At 36.2% G+C, this 17,135-nt stretch overlaps 1 protein-coding gene across 1 annotated transcript in view; it reads right to left on the reverse strand.

The window, feature by feature from the left end:
- Positions 1 to 16,623, reverse strand: part of Dsg2 (desmoglein 2) — a 29,453-nt gene extending 12,830 nt beyond the window's left edge. Inside the window, exons 1-8 of the mRNA XM_026400739.2 lie at positions 16,567 to 16,623; positions 12,720 to 12,854; positions 9,340 to 9,501; positions 9,066 to 9,210; positions 8,433 to 8,599; positions 6,511 to 6,648; positions 6,210 to 6,395; positions 1,571 to 1,836 (exon numbers count right to left, since the gene is read on the reverse strand). Coding sequence (XP_026256524.2) covers positions 1,571 to 1,836; positions 6,210 to 6,395; positions 6,511 to 6,648; positions 8,433 to 8,599; positions 9,066 to 9,210; positions 9,340 to 9,501; positions 12,720 to 12,854; positions 16,567 to 16,623 — 1,256 coding nt within the window. The remainder of the gene's footprint in view (positions 1 to 1,570; positions 1,837 to 6,209; positions 6,396 to 6,510; positions 6,649 to 8,432; positions 8,600 to 9,065; positions 9,211 to 9,339; positions 9,502 to 12,719; positions 12,855 to 16,566) is intronic.
- Positions 16,624 to 17,135: the final 512 nt, after the last annotated feature.

The raw sequence follows: 17,135 nt of genomic DNA on the forward strand, positions 1-17,135 counted from the left end.
TCGCCCAGCATGCACCAGGCTCTAGGTTCAACCCTCAGTAGTGCAAAAAAGAAGAAGAAAAAAGATCTCAAAATAGCAATTACTAATTATTTAGGTGAACACTGGAAGATAATTTAACTTAGCTGTGCCTCCTATTCTTTCTGTAAAATAATAGGTTTGAACTGAAGTTTAAGATTTTTTTTTCTCATTCTAAAGTTCTGTAATTGCAGGTTAAAGAAGCACAGCTCATCATTCTTACAGGGAGAGCAATAGTTTTTTTTTTAATATATTTATAGCCTTTATTAAAAATAGCAGCCCAAATTTAAAAAAGATTGGTGGGAAACAATTTTCAATAGACAGCCACAATACTATTGGCAGAGAGTTAGAACAACACAGACTTCTCAGTAGATGGCAGTGAGAATTTTCACAAAGAATGTCACGGAGAATCCTCATTTCTGTAGATTCAGTTAGGGACTGCCTTGTTCAATGCAGAGCAGGGGAAATTAAAACTAGACCACCCAAGTCAGCAGAGGCAGACTGGCTCCTGTGGGGAGGGTAGGCAAAGATGGTCACCAAGATCCTGTATGTAAAAAACAGTGGATGCTGTTTCTTAATACTATTTTAAAAAATAATCACTTGGCTGAATTCCATAGGAGATGTGTTCAAAGGAAAAAGATCATTGAAGAACTTTCTCCATTATTTCCAGTTTGGCTACAGTTGGCCATGCTACTAAATACAATGTTGTATGAAGCACTGGCACACAGGGTCATAGGCGGAAGCAGACAAGCCACCAAGCAGCTCTGGCACTTAGGAAGTTGCAAAAGCTGTGTGTCCTGGGCAACAGGTGGGAATTCTTGAAATCCAACACGAATCCCTGTAATTTCATAAATAATAGCCCCATAGAGAGTTTTCTTTTCTATGGCATGGCTCTCAGAGCTAGGAAGTAAATTTACTTTGAAAAATTTAAAGTATGCAAATCCAAGATGTCACTATAGAGTAGACACAGCCAGGTCCCTTTTTCGTACAGGCATGGCACTATGGCTCAGTAAATGTATTCTGAGCAAAAGCCATCATCATCCAGACAAACACAAAAAGTCTGCCAATCTCTGAAGCAAAACAGAATGATTCAGAGCAAGATTAATTATTAAGATTTATGTATAAATAAAACTTGATTTTCCTCGTTAAAACATATGAAGGAAAATTTTTTTGAACTAAATTTGTGTAGAATAAATTTTGTGGTAAATTTTAACTGCTACTTTCTCACCTCTCAAGACTCTTCAGAAATAAGGGAGAGTTTAGAAAGCATTTTTTTTTTCTGAGCTTTTCCTTTATTGCTTTTTAGGCATCTATAGCCAGAGCTGCTTCTGTGGTGAGCATTCTAGCCTCATCCTCACACACAGGTGGGCAAAGGAAGGGGATTCTGGTGAAAATTCCTCCTCATGTCAACTTTGGGAAATTTAATCTATAGCCCTTTGGAGAGTTACAACTCTGGGGTGTAAAGGAATGAGGTGCTTAGATTTCATTAAGATATTTGAAAATAGGCACTTAAAGTAACTTAAAATTTGGATTTAAGCTCACAACTATATCTTACTTTACTTGAGCTGGTTGTCCAGTGTCTTCATCAAAAACTTGAAATTTTCCCATCGATAAGCCTTGGCTTGACTTATCCATTCCTTCACTAGCACGGAAAGAAATTGTGCTGCTTCTAAAATGGATGCCTTCTTTCACGTTTTTCACCTTTACTTTGATGGGGATGGATGTGGGCTTATATTTATTCATAATGGACTTGTGAAAAGCTGCTTTATTGGTGACAATGATACTGAAGTCAAGATTCTTCATTTGTTCATAATCAACTTCCTAGAAAGGCAAGATCAAAGTTTCTTTTAACAGAGAAAACAACCAGAACATACAGGGTGAGTGCGTGTACACACATTTTAAATGTTAGATAAGATCATTTGACATATAGCAAGTACTATTGCATTGAGTATTCCAGTTCATATCCATACCAAGTAATTACAAATTTCCTGTCAATCTGGATATTCATAATTGTTAAAAAAAGTTTAAGAAGCATTCCCAGTTCATTTTATTAATGATCAAGTTTATTTTTAAAAGTATACGTTTTTATTTTTAACAATCTAAAGTGATTTTTTTTCTGTAATGGAAATATTAATGGACATTCAGTAAAAATTAATATTGCCTAAGAGGTGCTCCATTTTAGTCCAAGGACTATGCATTATATGGTAGTATTACTAGTTCTGTCCCCCAGGTAGACTGACACACACACCAATATCCTAAAAACCCCAGAATTCCTGAAGTGAAGAAAAAAACCCAAGGCTTTTCAAATTTGTTTAAACAAAGAACCTACTCCCTTCCTTTGTGCACAGTATCTATTAATATCTGCTTTGCTGTTAATTCTATAAAAGATTAGCCTTCTTTCAAATAGTTCTTTGTGAATTATGGCATTTATAATGTCCATTTGATATAATTTCTGTATCACACTCTATCTATATATTTTATGGTCCAATTTTCCCATTTTCATTTTATAAACATTTCTATAATATATTATTATTTAGATATACTTATTTACCATTCTATTACTAGACATTTTGGCCATCTGCAATTTTCAAATATAGTTAATACTTTCTTGAACATTCTTATACAACTTATTTTTCTGGGTGACCTATATAAAAATCACTGAAAGAATTACCTAGTCAAAGTTTATTTAGGCCCTATTCTTTCACTGCTTTTTATTTCTAGTGTTCCCAGATAATTTAGATGCATGTGCCATTGCTTGTTTCGTCAAATACATATGTTTACAGGATTCTAGAAAAGCTGTTCACTTCTTTTTTGGGTGATTTATTATGAATTTTGCTTTATTCTATGTAGGGTTTTGTATGGACAATTTATTTTGCCCCTTTTAAAATATGGTAGGGACAAGGACACCACAACAAGTGACTAGAGAAAATACATTCTTTCTGACTTTCAAATCTTTTTGAAAGTTCTTTTAAGGTGCTCCTGCACCTGATAATCTGGGATTTGATAGCACAATATATGCTAGATGAGACATAGAATCTTTCAGCCAGTTATTATTAGTATTCAAGAGCCAAGACAGTGTAAAAAAGTGGGCTAGGCACTGGGGACATAAAAACTGTTACATGGTGTTTGTCCTAAATAGCTGTAATGCTCCAAAGAGAATGAAGGAAATTTTCGACATCATGAGCAATGTATGAGGCCAAATGCCTCTGTTTTTTACAACTCTATCAACATATTTTATCATTTCCAATTTTGCTATTTTCCAATAACATTATGGGTTTAATTTGTTGGTAAAGCTGTGCACATTTTCTCATGTAATGATTTATTATCTCTCTTATACTGTTTATCTCCTCTACCTTTTTTTTCAGTTTTATTCGGGTATAGTTTACAGACAATAAAACTCACCCTAAGTTTACAACATGATGTTTTTTAGTATTTGTCATCATCATTATGATCTAATTTTAAACATTTCCATCATTACAAAAAGTTCCTTTATGCCTCCCTTATATCCCCGGCCCTATGCAATCCCTGATCTGCTTTCTCTCTCGTTTTGCCTTTTCTAGAAATCTCTCATAAATGACATCATAGGATATGATGTCATCATAGAATAGTATTTTGTACCTGGTTTCTGAATAACATAATGTTTTTGAGATTCATCCATGTTGTAGCATGTATCAGTACTTCAGTCCTTTTATTCAATAATGTTCCATTATATGGATATACTACATTTTATTTTTCTGCTCACCAGTTGATGGCTATTTGGACCGCTCCCAGATTATTATGTGGTTAGGAACATTTTGCACAAAAGCCTTTGTATAGACACGTTTTTATTTATCTAGGGTGAATTAATACCTAGGAATAAGATTGCTGGGTCATAGGGTAACTACTGTATGTTTAACTTAAAAAAAAAAAAAAAGACCTACCAAACTGTCATTTTATATTTCCACCAGCAATATATAAAGGTTCTACTTTCTCTATATTCTTCCAATACTTGGTGTTGTCAGACTTTTTGATTGCTGTGGTTTGAATATTTGCATGCCCATAGAATTCATAGACTGAAATCCTATCCCCCATAGTGATGATATTGAGAGATGGGGCTTTAGTGAGGTCTTAGGAATGTTTGTGAATGAGATGAACTCCCTTATAAAAGAGGCCTCTGGGATCTTGCAGGCCTCTTCTGCCACATGAGGATACAGCAGAAAGGTGCCATGTATAAGCTAGAAATAGGGCCTTTGCCGGGCACTGTTTATAGGCTACGAAGTTGATGATACTTTGTTATAGCCATCCAAAGACAGTTGATTTTAGCCATTTTAGTAAGTGTATGATGACTATTTCTTATAGATTTTTTTAAAAATATTTTTTCAGTTTAGTTGTAGTTGGACACAATACCTTTACTTTTTAATTTATTTTTATGTGGTGCTGAGGATCAAACCCAACGCCTTGCTTGTGCTAGGTGAGCACTCTACCACTGAGCCACAACTCCAGCCACAACTTGCATTTTTCATAATGGTTAATGATATTCAGTACCTTTTCAAATGCGTATTTCTGTGCATCTTCTTTTTTTTTAAACTTTTCTTTTTAGTTGTTAATAGACCTTTATTTTATTCATTTATTTATATGCAGTGCTGAGAATCAAACCCAATGCCTCATACATGCTAGGCAAGCTCTCTACCACTGAGCCACAATCCCAGTCCTCTGTGTATCTTCTTGATCTCATTTCTTTTTGATAAAATCTGATTACTGCCTTTATAATTTGTAAGCAACTATTTAAAAGAAATTTATTTATTTTTATGTTGTTCTGAAGATCCAACCCAGTGCCTCACATGTGTGAGACAAGTGCTCTACCACTGAGCCATAATCCCAGCCCCTGGAAGCAACTGCTTTATATAGCTGAGATAACAAATTTGTAATTCTCTCCAACTGTTGCTTTCATTGTAATGCTGATTTTACTACTTTTCATCCACACTCCCCTTGGAAGAATGGGTTGAGAATATTTCCAGCACCCTCTTCATTCACCAGCATACGATTGCTTCTGTGTATGTTGTTGACTTTATCTCGAACATCAGGCATAGTTGAACGTATAATTGATAACTAAAAATTATGCTATTTTCACATAAGCAGGTGAATTTTTATCTCTGATGATAATTTCTTCCATAATCATAAAATGTGTCTTCCTTTTAAAAATGAGGAAATGTATTCAATTGTCTTCTGCTTTTAAAGAGGTAGTTTAAATGCATACATTAGTCTACTGATTAGTGGGGCTCATCATTATTACTATGAAACCTCAATTATTTTCTACTCTGTTATTGATTTTCCCACTGTTAGATTTTACCTAGACTGTCATATATTGATTTTTATAAAAATTTAGAAACTTCTGGAATCAATCTTTGTCTGCCTATAACTTAACGAAATAATATTTTTAAAGCTGCAGTTTTGCATTTCATTTTAAAATCTGGCAAGGCAATTCTATCATAAACCACTTACAAGTACATTAATATCGTTCCTTGCTTATTTTGTTACATCCATCTTGTAATTTTTGTTTAAAAAGTGGGAGCTATAAGAACTAAATGTGTAAGACCCTACATACGCTTAATGATTGGATTCAATTTTTCTTCATTGATTCAATGCACAAGAGATTTGTTCCAAAATGTAGCCCCTGCAGTATTAATATTAGAATACAAGTAGATTTTTGTTTAAAAGGAAAGATGCTGAGTCCCATCCAGTTAGGATTTGTGATAATGACACCCAGGAATCATCACTGTTGGCATGTAGCTTTACGAGGTGTTTCTTTGTCACACTTAAGTGTCAAGTTATCATAGCTTTTATTTTTGGATCTTATTAGTGAGGGTTGGCTCTACTGTTAGATAAATAGACTGAGAGGTGGTAAGTGAAGGGATACTCAGCAGAGGCACAAGGTCATGGTGTGGGAATGCTGTCGGGCATGACAGGAAGTGGTCTAGGCAGTGATGGCGCTGATCTCATGCTGTCTGGCTAGGATCAGAGTCCCCTGATCTGAATCTGAACTGTAGTGCAAACAATTGCTGACCACACAACTTGGGCAAGCAGGTATGGCCACTATCTTAAACAAAGGTGGTGCTGGCGGTGCATGTAAAGTTTTTGTGCTTAGAGCTCAAAATATGCTAGATTCTCTCCAGCAGCAACTTGTTCCACCCTAGTTTTGAACACTCATGACTTACCTTAATAAGGGTCACAACGCCTTCATTGGTCTGGGCATCAGTTTCTATGTGGAAATAACCCCCTTCGTTTCCTGACGCAAATGTAAAATTTGCTAACCAATTATCAGAACCTATTTCATCTGCATCGGTCACTTTTATGCGCATGACTTCTACATTGACTTGATTTTCTTCAATCGTTCCTTCGTACTGCAAAATAAGAACATGTAATTTTTATTCTGATATAATACAAACAAGTTGATATATATTTTAGTTGGGGCCAAAATATGAATAAATAGATACATTTATTATAAAAATAAGTTACCATTTCATTTTCCGTTACAGGGATATTGTCATTGACATCCAAAATACGAATCTGAACTTGAGCTTGTTTGACTGGTTTGTCTGTTATTTGTCCATTGCCATCTCTTGCTTCTACTGTCAAAGAGTAGCTGCTGTGTTCCTGCAGAGAAATAAAAGATATGCAACTGGGGTGAAAATGAATTGTTCCAATCTTCCCTTCTGGTTTTAGTTCACATCACCATTGGGAAACGAACCATAGTATACTTTACTCATAAATAAGTTTCATGATCTGTTGTTTCTATGTTATTTGTTTGTAGTCAAGAGCTTTGGAGAAAGGGCAGAAGAGGACCAGCAAATATTGCCATTGGTGATATTCTCAGAAAATTCTGTTTTTAAACCCATCTATACTAAAGGGATGCTGTTCAAAATACAGTTCATTCTGCAATGGAAGACGTGGTGGGATTGTATGAAATGTTTTGTTTCCTACCCTATACATCATTCTTAGCTAAAAGGTAACCCAGAAGAACTTAGTCCCAAGAAAAACTTAGCCCGTGAGGACAAAACTTGGAGATCTTTATCCTGCCTTCCTCAGGAATAGGATTCTTAGGGACTGTGTCCTAGAGAATGACTGTCATTCAAAAAGGAAACTTCTCTTCCGTGTGTGGTCCCCTTACTGTAGCTACATTCTGTGTGGCTGGATTTAAGAAGTTTGGCGGCCACTGCCAGTACACAGAGGTCCTACATGGGGCAGAACCACTCAGTGAATGAAGGACAGTTGGGGCTCTGGACGAGCCACCTGGCCTCTAATTCTGGCTTTGTCATTTACTAGCTGTGCTGGACACACACTTAATCCCTGTGATTCTCAGTTTTCTTATGGGGATAATAACTGGATCTGCCTCAGAGGTTTCCATATGGATTAAATGAGTTAATCCATGTAAAGGGCTTAGGATATTACCTGGCCATGGTTACTACCCAATAAATTATGGCTCTTAATCTTGGCTAAACTTTCCATACCTCAGAAACGGTAGCTGATTACAAATCACACCACTAATTCAGAGTAATACTTTTCCTCTCTAGTTTTATGAGAACAGGTGTAGAGCAGAATGTTAGGAATGATCAGATTCTTAAATTTTACAAAGATCCGGATGGCAAGTTGGCAACAATCCTTCCCATCTGAGCAAAGTTAATTTTCCAAGTACAATACCATACACTTGGATGATGATTTATATTTGAAGACAAAACAGTATTCACCAACATTTTATTCTTATATATTAGGATCTTTGTGCACGTAGCATCTGAAAAAATCTTCTATTTTCCCCTTTAATTTAAAATTTTGAGTTAGAAATTAAAAGAATGAAAAATTGTTGAGAGGACAGTCTAGGTAAACGACTCAAATTTCTCTTTAATTTGGGATTTAAAATAATTTTCTCCTTTATAAGGATTTTTATTCCCTAGCCAGGACTCCTGTCTCCAGCCCCTTGCCCTCACCACCCTGATCCCTACAGTTCATTAGAGAACCCGCCAACTGGGAATGCTGTGTCAGGACTCTAGGAAATGGATTTCTAACTGGAGAGGTATTAGAATGGTGTTGTCTTTATGAAATTATCATTTCAACATAAACTCAAACATTAAAAAATTAAGCTGGTATTTTATATACATATATTTTAATGTGAAGTCCTCCATTTCTGGTGCTTTTAAAAAATATATCTCAATAGGCATACAGCACATCTCAATTTGGACTAGTCACATTTCAAATGCTCAAGAGACTCATATAGCTAATATCTACCAGAATGGGCAGTGTATCCCTAAAAAAGGATGATTCTTAGTTATCCTATGACTGAGGAATATTGAACGAACTAAGAAAATTCAAAGAAACACAGAGAGGAGCAACTGGAAAAGATAATAAGGAGTTTAAAAGATGAACAACATGAAAGTTTAATTTACCTCTCTGTCCAATGTCATACTGGTTGTATAAATCTCTCCCGTATCTTTATTTAGGTAGAACACTGGAGGATATGCAGGCTCCTGAGATACGATTCTGTAGGAAACCTTAGAATTCATGGTATTGGGCTCATCTGCGTCTATTGCGGTGATTTTCATCACAAGTGTATCTAGCATTAGAAATCAAGATGACCAGGGTAAGTCCACTTACGTGTGACATTATATTATTTTTAATTTCAGTTTGTTTCTAAAAGGATTTCAGGTATTTGTCAAAACCACAGTTTAAGCCAGGTGTGATGGTGCATTCCTGTAATCCCAGTGACTGGGAGGTGGAGGTATAAGAATCCCAAGTTCAAAGGGATCTCAGCAACTTAGCGAGGCACTAAGCAACTTAGTGAGAGAGCCTGTCTCTGTCTCTAAAAATGGATGTGGCTGAGTGGTTAAGTGCCTCTGAGTTCAATCCCTGCTCAAAAAAAAAAAGAAAGCACAGTTTACCACAATCAAAAATTTACTTGAATGAGGAAATAAGGATGAATGTCCTGTGGGTAACACTCAACTTCTGTTACAATATGGATTTTAGTGTTTATTTACACAATGGAAATTAAATGGCATTCATGAAAAATAATAGACTCTTACGTGCTGCACTCAACTCTTCAACGGACCCCGTGAAGACTTCCTGTGTGAACACTGGCTCATTGTCATTGATATCAAGAACCTTAATGCGGAGTTCTAAAGGTTTCTCAAGATTGTTTCCTTTTTCATCCAAAGCATAACCCATTAGCTGAAATCGTGACATAAATAATGAAATTAGTTTTAAGCTAACGTAATTGGGTTGCTATAGCATCAAAAATTAAATCATAAGTATTACCAAAAAAAAAAAAAATACTACCAATAAAATTGTTCTACTTACCAGAAAATATGGTGTTTCTTCTCGATCAAGAATGCTAGTAACATTCAGTTCTCCAGTGCTTGGATTAAAGACAAATATACCAAATGGTGGCTCTGTGATCCCTTTTCCAGTGTATCTGTAAGTAATTTTTAGTCCTCTTTCTTCTGCAATATCAGAATGGATCTAACATAAAAATAAGAGATGAGTGTCTCAAGTTAAATTCTTTGTAGTTTACATTGTAAATCAGTGCACAATTTCTGTTTGAAGTTGTCAAACAGAACCTAATCCTACTTAGGTTTGAAGTTGAAAGAGGGACATGGCCAGAACAGGCACTGGCATCAGGGAACCTGGGTTCTGATTCTATCTTGGCTGCAGCTGAGTTCTGTGACACTGAGTTAGCTACTTAACCTCCCTGTATCTCAGTTTTCTTATCCTTTAACTGGAAAACATCTGAGTGTTTCCTTTTTTAGGTGATTGTGAAATTAAGACATAGCTGTGTGCATCTAAGCAGGGGGAGGAAATAGATTTTAAATTTGGCACATATGGTAAAAATCGCACAGTCAAAATCACTCTCATTAATCTATTCGATTATCTGAAAATCATTCCCAAGAGGGATTAAAACCATCAAGTGCTTCCCTACTTAGAATGCCTCAGCACATCATGTTTCTAATCTGCTAGATATTCTGTAGTTACCATCTTGAGATCCTCTACAAGGCAATTTCATTTGTATCTTTAGATGCTTCTCTGGGGTCCCCTAATGGTTCTTCATTTTCTCCCTTCACATATCACTAAAGGCATCACTACCACCTACCTGCCTGGCCAGTTCACTATTATGAAACTTCAGAATTAGTTAGTCTTTCTTCCCTTAGGCTTCCCAACAATGCACTGGGGTTGTTGGGGTTTCAGCTGGGAGAAACCAAAAGATAGTAGATGGGTCCTCCAACCTCCTGCTACAGCAGCTCAGCTCCTGGAGTGCGATGGTAAATCTAGAGCAGTCACATGATCATTTTTCACTGAGCTTCTGCCTGTCCTTTTGCCAAATGCATGCCCATACACAATATACAGATACACTTATGTATGTGCATTTAAATTTACGTTATAGTATTTATAAGGATATTCTATGTCTTTGCAGACTACTTGTATGTATTATATAATCCTACTTAGGTTAAAAATAAAACAAAAGTCGTGTGGACAGAACTGTTGGTTTGTATATACATATGTATGCAACTAAGAGTTTATTGCATATATATATGTACGTGTTATGGTTTATGTATGAGGTGTTCCCCAAAAGCTCATGTGTGAGACAATGTAAGAAAATTTAGAGATGAAATGATTGGGTTGTGGAACTTTTTAACCAAATCAGTGCATTAATTCCCTGACAGATATTAACTGGGTGGTAACTATAGGCAGGTAGAATGGGGCCGGAGGAGGCAGGTCATTGGGGGAATGCCTTTGGGGTATATATTTTGTCCTTGTTGAGTAGGGCTCTCTTTTGCTTTCAGGTATGATATTCTGAGCTGCTTTCCTGTACCACACTCTTCTGCCACGATGTTCTTCCTTATTTTAGGAAAATCTACTGAAAGATTGTATGAATTACTGAGATCTCAAAAAAGCAAGCCAAAATAAAACAAAAAATGAAGTTGCTTGTATATGTACTGTTATGTGGAGCCATACTTGAAACTCTCCAGATTTTAAGCAAAGCTTGGTGGGTTATGCCTGTAATTCAGTGACTAAGGAGGCTGAGGGCAGGAGGATAGCAAGTTTGAGGCCAGCCTTAGTAAATTAGTGAGATCCTATCTCAAAATAAAAAATTTTAAAAGGACTGAGAAATAATTCAGCGGTACAGTGCCCCGGTTCAATCCCCAGTATGTATGTATATATATATATATATAAAGGTGGGGGACTTTTATATTCTTTTATATTTAAAAAAATGTTGCTAGAAGACAGGAAACTTTATCTTCTATTTCATAGTCATAGTTTCTCTTGAAAAAGCTCTTCACATATGATCTTTATGAGATTGGAAAGATGAAGGTAAAACCTGGATTTGAACGTATACATTCACATGAATGCTTACTGAGCACCCATCGCACACAGGCGTTGGTCAGGGCACAGGCAGGACTCGGGAGCTCTAAGGACTAAGCCAAACCTTCGTAGAGCTTACACTGTACTGAAGGAGACAAACGATGAAGCAAGTAATGTTTGATTCAGCAGTGAAATATGCTATCAGCCAACATGATACAGGTTAAGAGGACAGAGAAAAAGTGGGGCAGGGCAGAAGGAGGTGACACTGTACAGAGAAGGCCTGATACACGCTAATCTTGCAAATTGTCTGTGGGGATCAGATTCCAGGCAGAGTGAACAGCCTTGCAGAGCGGTGGACTGGAATGAGCTTGTGGTTACTTTAAGGAGGATGTAGCAGAGTAGGGAATGGGAAGTGATTGGAACTGGGGAGGGAACAGAGAGGTGGCGTAGGCGAAGCAATCAATCACATGGGGGCAAGAGGGTTATTTTTTCCATTGCCCTGGGAAGTCACTTAAAGGTCTCATCAAGGAGGTGAACATGCTTTGTCTTTTCAAAGGTTTGCTCTGGCCAACTTCTGGAGCATGGGCTGTGTGGGAGGGCTTGGCAAGAGTCAGAGCAGCAGGACAAGTGGGAACACTTTTTGTTACGAGGGATGGAGATAACAAGGCCTCAGACTATGGGAATGGAGTTGAAGAGAAGTGCACAGAGTTTTTTGGGTAGAAGTGATAGTACTTGCTACATACTAGCGTTTAAAAACTGCATGGAATTATGGTGCCATTTACATAAATGGGTATAACTTTAGGAGAGCAGCTTTAGGGGAGCAAAACAACAAGGGTTTAAGTTTGTACAGCTAACTATGAGGTGCATTTGTAGGAGGATTATCACATATTTTATTTTAAAAATTGGACCATTTGAGAGTAAAAAGGGAGCTACTATTTATTAAGCTAGGACGACAGGCACGAATCAGGATGTACAGTCACCCTCCCTCTCAGACCTCAGTTCTTTCCACTACTATCATAAACTACTTTTTACCATAATACCCTCTTTGGAGTATTGCAATGCTGTGTTAAATTACAATTATATTACTGCCAGATGTCTCAACTCCTAGTTGAATCAAAACTTAAAGTGATATTTTTTGCCAATGATGTTGCATCTTTCAGAAAGAGAAAGAACATCTCAAAGTTGGTACTTGCTGCTGAAAGTCAGCTCTGCTAATTTTCTCTCTTTTTTTAAGCTCTGCTAATTTTCAAATATATACTGAATATTAAGAAATTCAGTAATTACATAATCGTCCTTAAATTTTAAATTGGACATAAAAATCCTCTTCCACCACAGTTTTAATCAGAGGTGTGTGTTTCATATTCTTCTTTAGAAGATACCTTGGCAATTGGATTCTTTTTGGACAGATCCTCTCCTTCCCTCAGAGCCACAGGGGCGGTGATCCAGGCCCGCTTTTGCCGTACGAGGTGAGTATGTTTAGGAAGCAGCTGATTTTCATTTCTGGTGTTTAAGGCCTACAATAATAAAACATTGCCAAAAAATTATTACATATAATCAAGCATTTGTATGAAATTCTATAGTTTACTAAAGTTTAAAAATAGTGCAAATTCTAAGGTAGATTTTGCATTTCTTACCAAGCTTCATTTTTCAAAGAGGAATGTATGTATTCTAATAATCTCTTACAGGTGGTCAAGAGATTATCTCCAAACCCATAAAGCAAAGAGTTTTGTTTTTTACATTAAGGAAGAAGAAGAAGAAGAAGGAGAAGGAGAAGGAGAAGGAGAAGGAGAAGGAGAAGGAGAAGGAGAAGGAGAAGGAGAAGGAGAAGAAGAAGAAGAAAGAAGAAGAGGGGGAGGGGGAGAAAAATTTCCTAGAGTGACCAATTCAAAAGGCCTGAAGAATAAATTAGTGGCCTTAACTTACAAATTGACAAGTTAGAATAACAGACCATGTCCAGAAAAGTTTTTTTCTTATTAGCTAAAAATGAAGTTTCACTTTTCCTTGATGGTTTATGGCTTGAAAATAAATTACTACTATGCTTTAAGACAAAATGTTTGTAAACTGTTTATATAAATGTGAACAAAACTGGTACAACTGCCAGTTAATGAATTTGTTATCAGGACTGGGTGAAGGAGTAAATTTCCTGTCTCTTGTTTTTATAGCTTTAGGTAGAAAACTATTATACAAATTTTCAGTACGCTTTTATAGGTAAGTATGTATTTTATGAAGGAAAAGTTTAATATAGATGACATTTTATCTTAAGATCAGAAATGATTATTACACTAGGATTATTTTACCATTTACTAAGTTTGTTGCTGTACTTAAACATGTATTTTTTTTTTTTTGCTTCAAAACCCACTGGTTATCATTGATTTTTATATGCTTTCATGTAAAAACCTTTTTCTTAATTTAAACATATATAAATTATATAAGAAGAATTAGAAATTATGTTAAAACTTATGATGCATGTATGTTTATTAGAGATATTGGTCTGTTAAAAATTCTCAACAAAATTCTGGCAAATTGAATACAAAAACATATCAAGAAGATAGTGCACCACGATCAAGTAAGGTTCATGTCAGGGATGCAAGGTAATTCATCACATCAATAGACTTAAAAATAAGAATCATATGATCATCTCAATAGATGCAGAAAAAGCATTTGACAAAATACAGAACCCCTTCATGTTCAAAATACTAGAAAACTAGGGATAACAGGTACTTATCTCAACATTGTAAAAGCTATCTATGCTAAGCCCCAGGCCAACATCATTTTAAGTGGAAACAAATTGAAAGCATTCCCTCTAAACACTGGAACAAGACAGGGATGCCCTCTTTCACCACTTCCATTTAACATAGTTCTTGAAACACTAGTCAGAGCAATTAGACAAATGAAAGAAATTAAAGGGATACAGATAGGAAAAGAAGAACTCAAATTAGCACTATTTGCTGATGATATGATTCTATACCTAGAAAACCCAAAAAATTCCACCAGGAAACTTCTAGATCTAATTAATGAATTCAGCAAATTAGCAGGACATAAAATCAACACCCATAAATCAAAGAATTTCTGTATATCAGTGACAAATCCTCTGAAAGGGAAATAAGGAAAACTACCCCATTTACAATTGCCTCAAAAAAAAAAAAATACTTGGGAATCAACTTAACAAAAGAAGTAAAAGACCTCTACAATGAAAACTACAGAATGCTAAAGAAAGAAATTAAAGAAGACCTTAGAAGATGGAAAGATCTCCCTTGTTCTTGGATAGGCAGAATTGATATTGTCAAATGACCATACTACTAAAAGCACTATGAAGATTTAATACAATTCCAATCAAAATCCCAATGACATTCCTCATAGAAATAGAAAAAGCAATCATGAAATTTATCTGGAAAAATAAGAGACCCAGAATAGCTAAAGCAATCCTTAGCAAGAACAGTGAAGCAGGCAGCATCGCTATACCAGACCTTAAATTATACTACAGAGCAACAGTAACAAAAAAATGGCATGGTATTGGCACCAAAATGGACTTGTAGACCAATGGTACAGGATAGAGGGCATAGAGACAAACCCACATAATTATAGTTATCTTATATTAGACAAAGGCGCCAAAAACATACATTGGAGAAAAGATGGTGTTGGGAAAACTGAAAATCCACATGCAACAAAATGAAATTAAACCCCTATCTCTTACCATGCACAAAATTCAATGCAACGTGGATCAAGGACCTAGGAATTAAATCAGAGACCCGGAACCTAATAGAAGATAAAGTAGGCCAAACCTCCATCATATCAGATTAAGCCCCGACTTCTTTAATAAGACTCCTATAGCACAAGAATTAAAATCAAAGAATCAAGAAATGGGATGGATTCAAACTCAAAAGATTCTTCTCAGCAAAAGAAACAATCAGTGAAGTGAATAGAGAGCTTACAGAATGGGAACAAATTTTTACCACACGCACATCAGATAAAGCATTAATCTCTAGGATACATAAAGTACTCAAAAATCTTAACACCAACGAAAAATAATAATAATCCAATCAATAAATGGGTCAAGGAACTGAACAGACACTTCTCAGAAGATGATATGCAATCAGTCAACAAATATATGAAAAAATCTTCAACACCTCTAGCATTTAGAGAAATGCAAATCTATACTACTCTTAAGATTCTATCTCACTCCAGTCAGAATGGCAGCTATTCAGAATACGTACAATAATAAGTATTGGCGAGAATGTGGGGACAAGCACACACACTTACATTACTGGTGGGACTGCAAATTGGTGCAATCAATCTGGAAAGCAGTATAGAGATTCCTTGGAAAATTGGGAATGGAACCACCATTTGACCCAGTTATTCCACTCTCCAGTCTATGCCCAAAAGACTTAAAAACAGCATACTACAGGGACAGCCACATCAATGTTGATAGCAGCACAATTCACAATAGCTAAATTGTGGATCCAACCTAGATACCCTTCAGTAGATGAATGGATAAAGAAAATGTGGTATATATACACAATGGAATATTACTCAGCATTAAAAGAGATTAAAATCATGGCATTTGCAGGTAAATGGATGGAGTTAGTTGGAGAATATAATGCTAAGTGAAATAAGCCAATTCCAAAAAAACAAATGCCAATGTCTTCTCTGATAGAAGAATGCTGGTTCATAATGGGGGGGAGTGTGGGAGGAATAGATGAACTTTAGATAGGGCAAAGAGGAGGAGGGTAAGGGAGGGGGCATGAGGGTAGGAAAGATAGTGAAATGAGATGGACATCATTACCCTAAGTACACGAATGGTGTGACTCTGTGTTCAACCAGAGACATGAAAAATTGTGCTCTATTTGTGTAATATAAATTGAGTTGCCTTCTGCTATCATATATAACTAATAAGAATAAATAAAATTTAAAAATTATAAAAAACTTATGATGCAAAAAATATCACATTTCCTCTTATCTTTTCACTCATTTTCACAGAATACCCATTGTTAACAGCATAAAGTATATCTTTTCTGAGAACACAGGTGTGTATGTATGCACACGTGGATAAAAGTCCTTCCCTATTAAACGATCTATGTTCCCCAGCACTGATTGGCACTTATTTGTTTGAGAACAGCCATGTGTAAGGCAGCATGGGTTTTAATCTAGTTACAACACAGCCAAACTGTCCACTATGAAGTAAAGCCTCTGAGTCCCAGAGATAGAAATAACCCCTTGGTTCCTTACCTCAAAGTGAAGTCCATTTCCAAAGTTAAAGCAGATCTGTAAAATAAAATTAGACATGAAAACAGAAGTTTAACCACCATTGCCATCCTTAGTCAAAATGAAATGACATTGAATCTTCCCTTTGCCCTTCCTCAATGACGAGGGCCAGAGGGAGGAATCTGCCTTCTCCTTGAGCCACACTGCCCATTCCAGAAAATGCCTGGAATCTTCAAAAACAAACAAAATAATAGGCCTTGTAAAATTTTAGCCATACCTTGGTTCTTTTCTTCTCACCCTGGTTTTTATGTTCTCTGGGATCCACTTACTTTTCCTCGAGCCCTTCAGGATGAGGTGAACCTCTCAAGTATCCCCTGGGGCACATACACACCCCTAGCCGGGTTGACTTCTTCAACACTCCACCAACTCCTTTCTTTAATTCTTCGCAAGTAGTATTACAATTTGGATTTCATCATCACAACATTGTACTATTCTAAATACAGTTGTTTCTTTCCAATCTGCCCCATAAACTCCTATTCTGCTTTTCGAATTTTGCTGTCCTTTCTTTTTAATCTATTAATGGCCTGCAGGTA

Source organism: Urocitellus parryii, chromosome 13 (genome assembly GCF_045843805.1).
Source record: "Urocitellus parryii isolate mUroPar1 chromosome 13, mUroPar1.hap1, whole genome shotgun sequence".
Classification (NCBI taxonomy): Eukaryota; Metazoa; Chordata; class Mammalia; order Rodentia; family Sciuridae; genus Urocitellus; species Urocitellus parryii.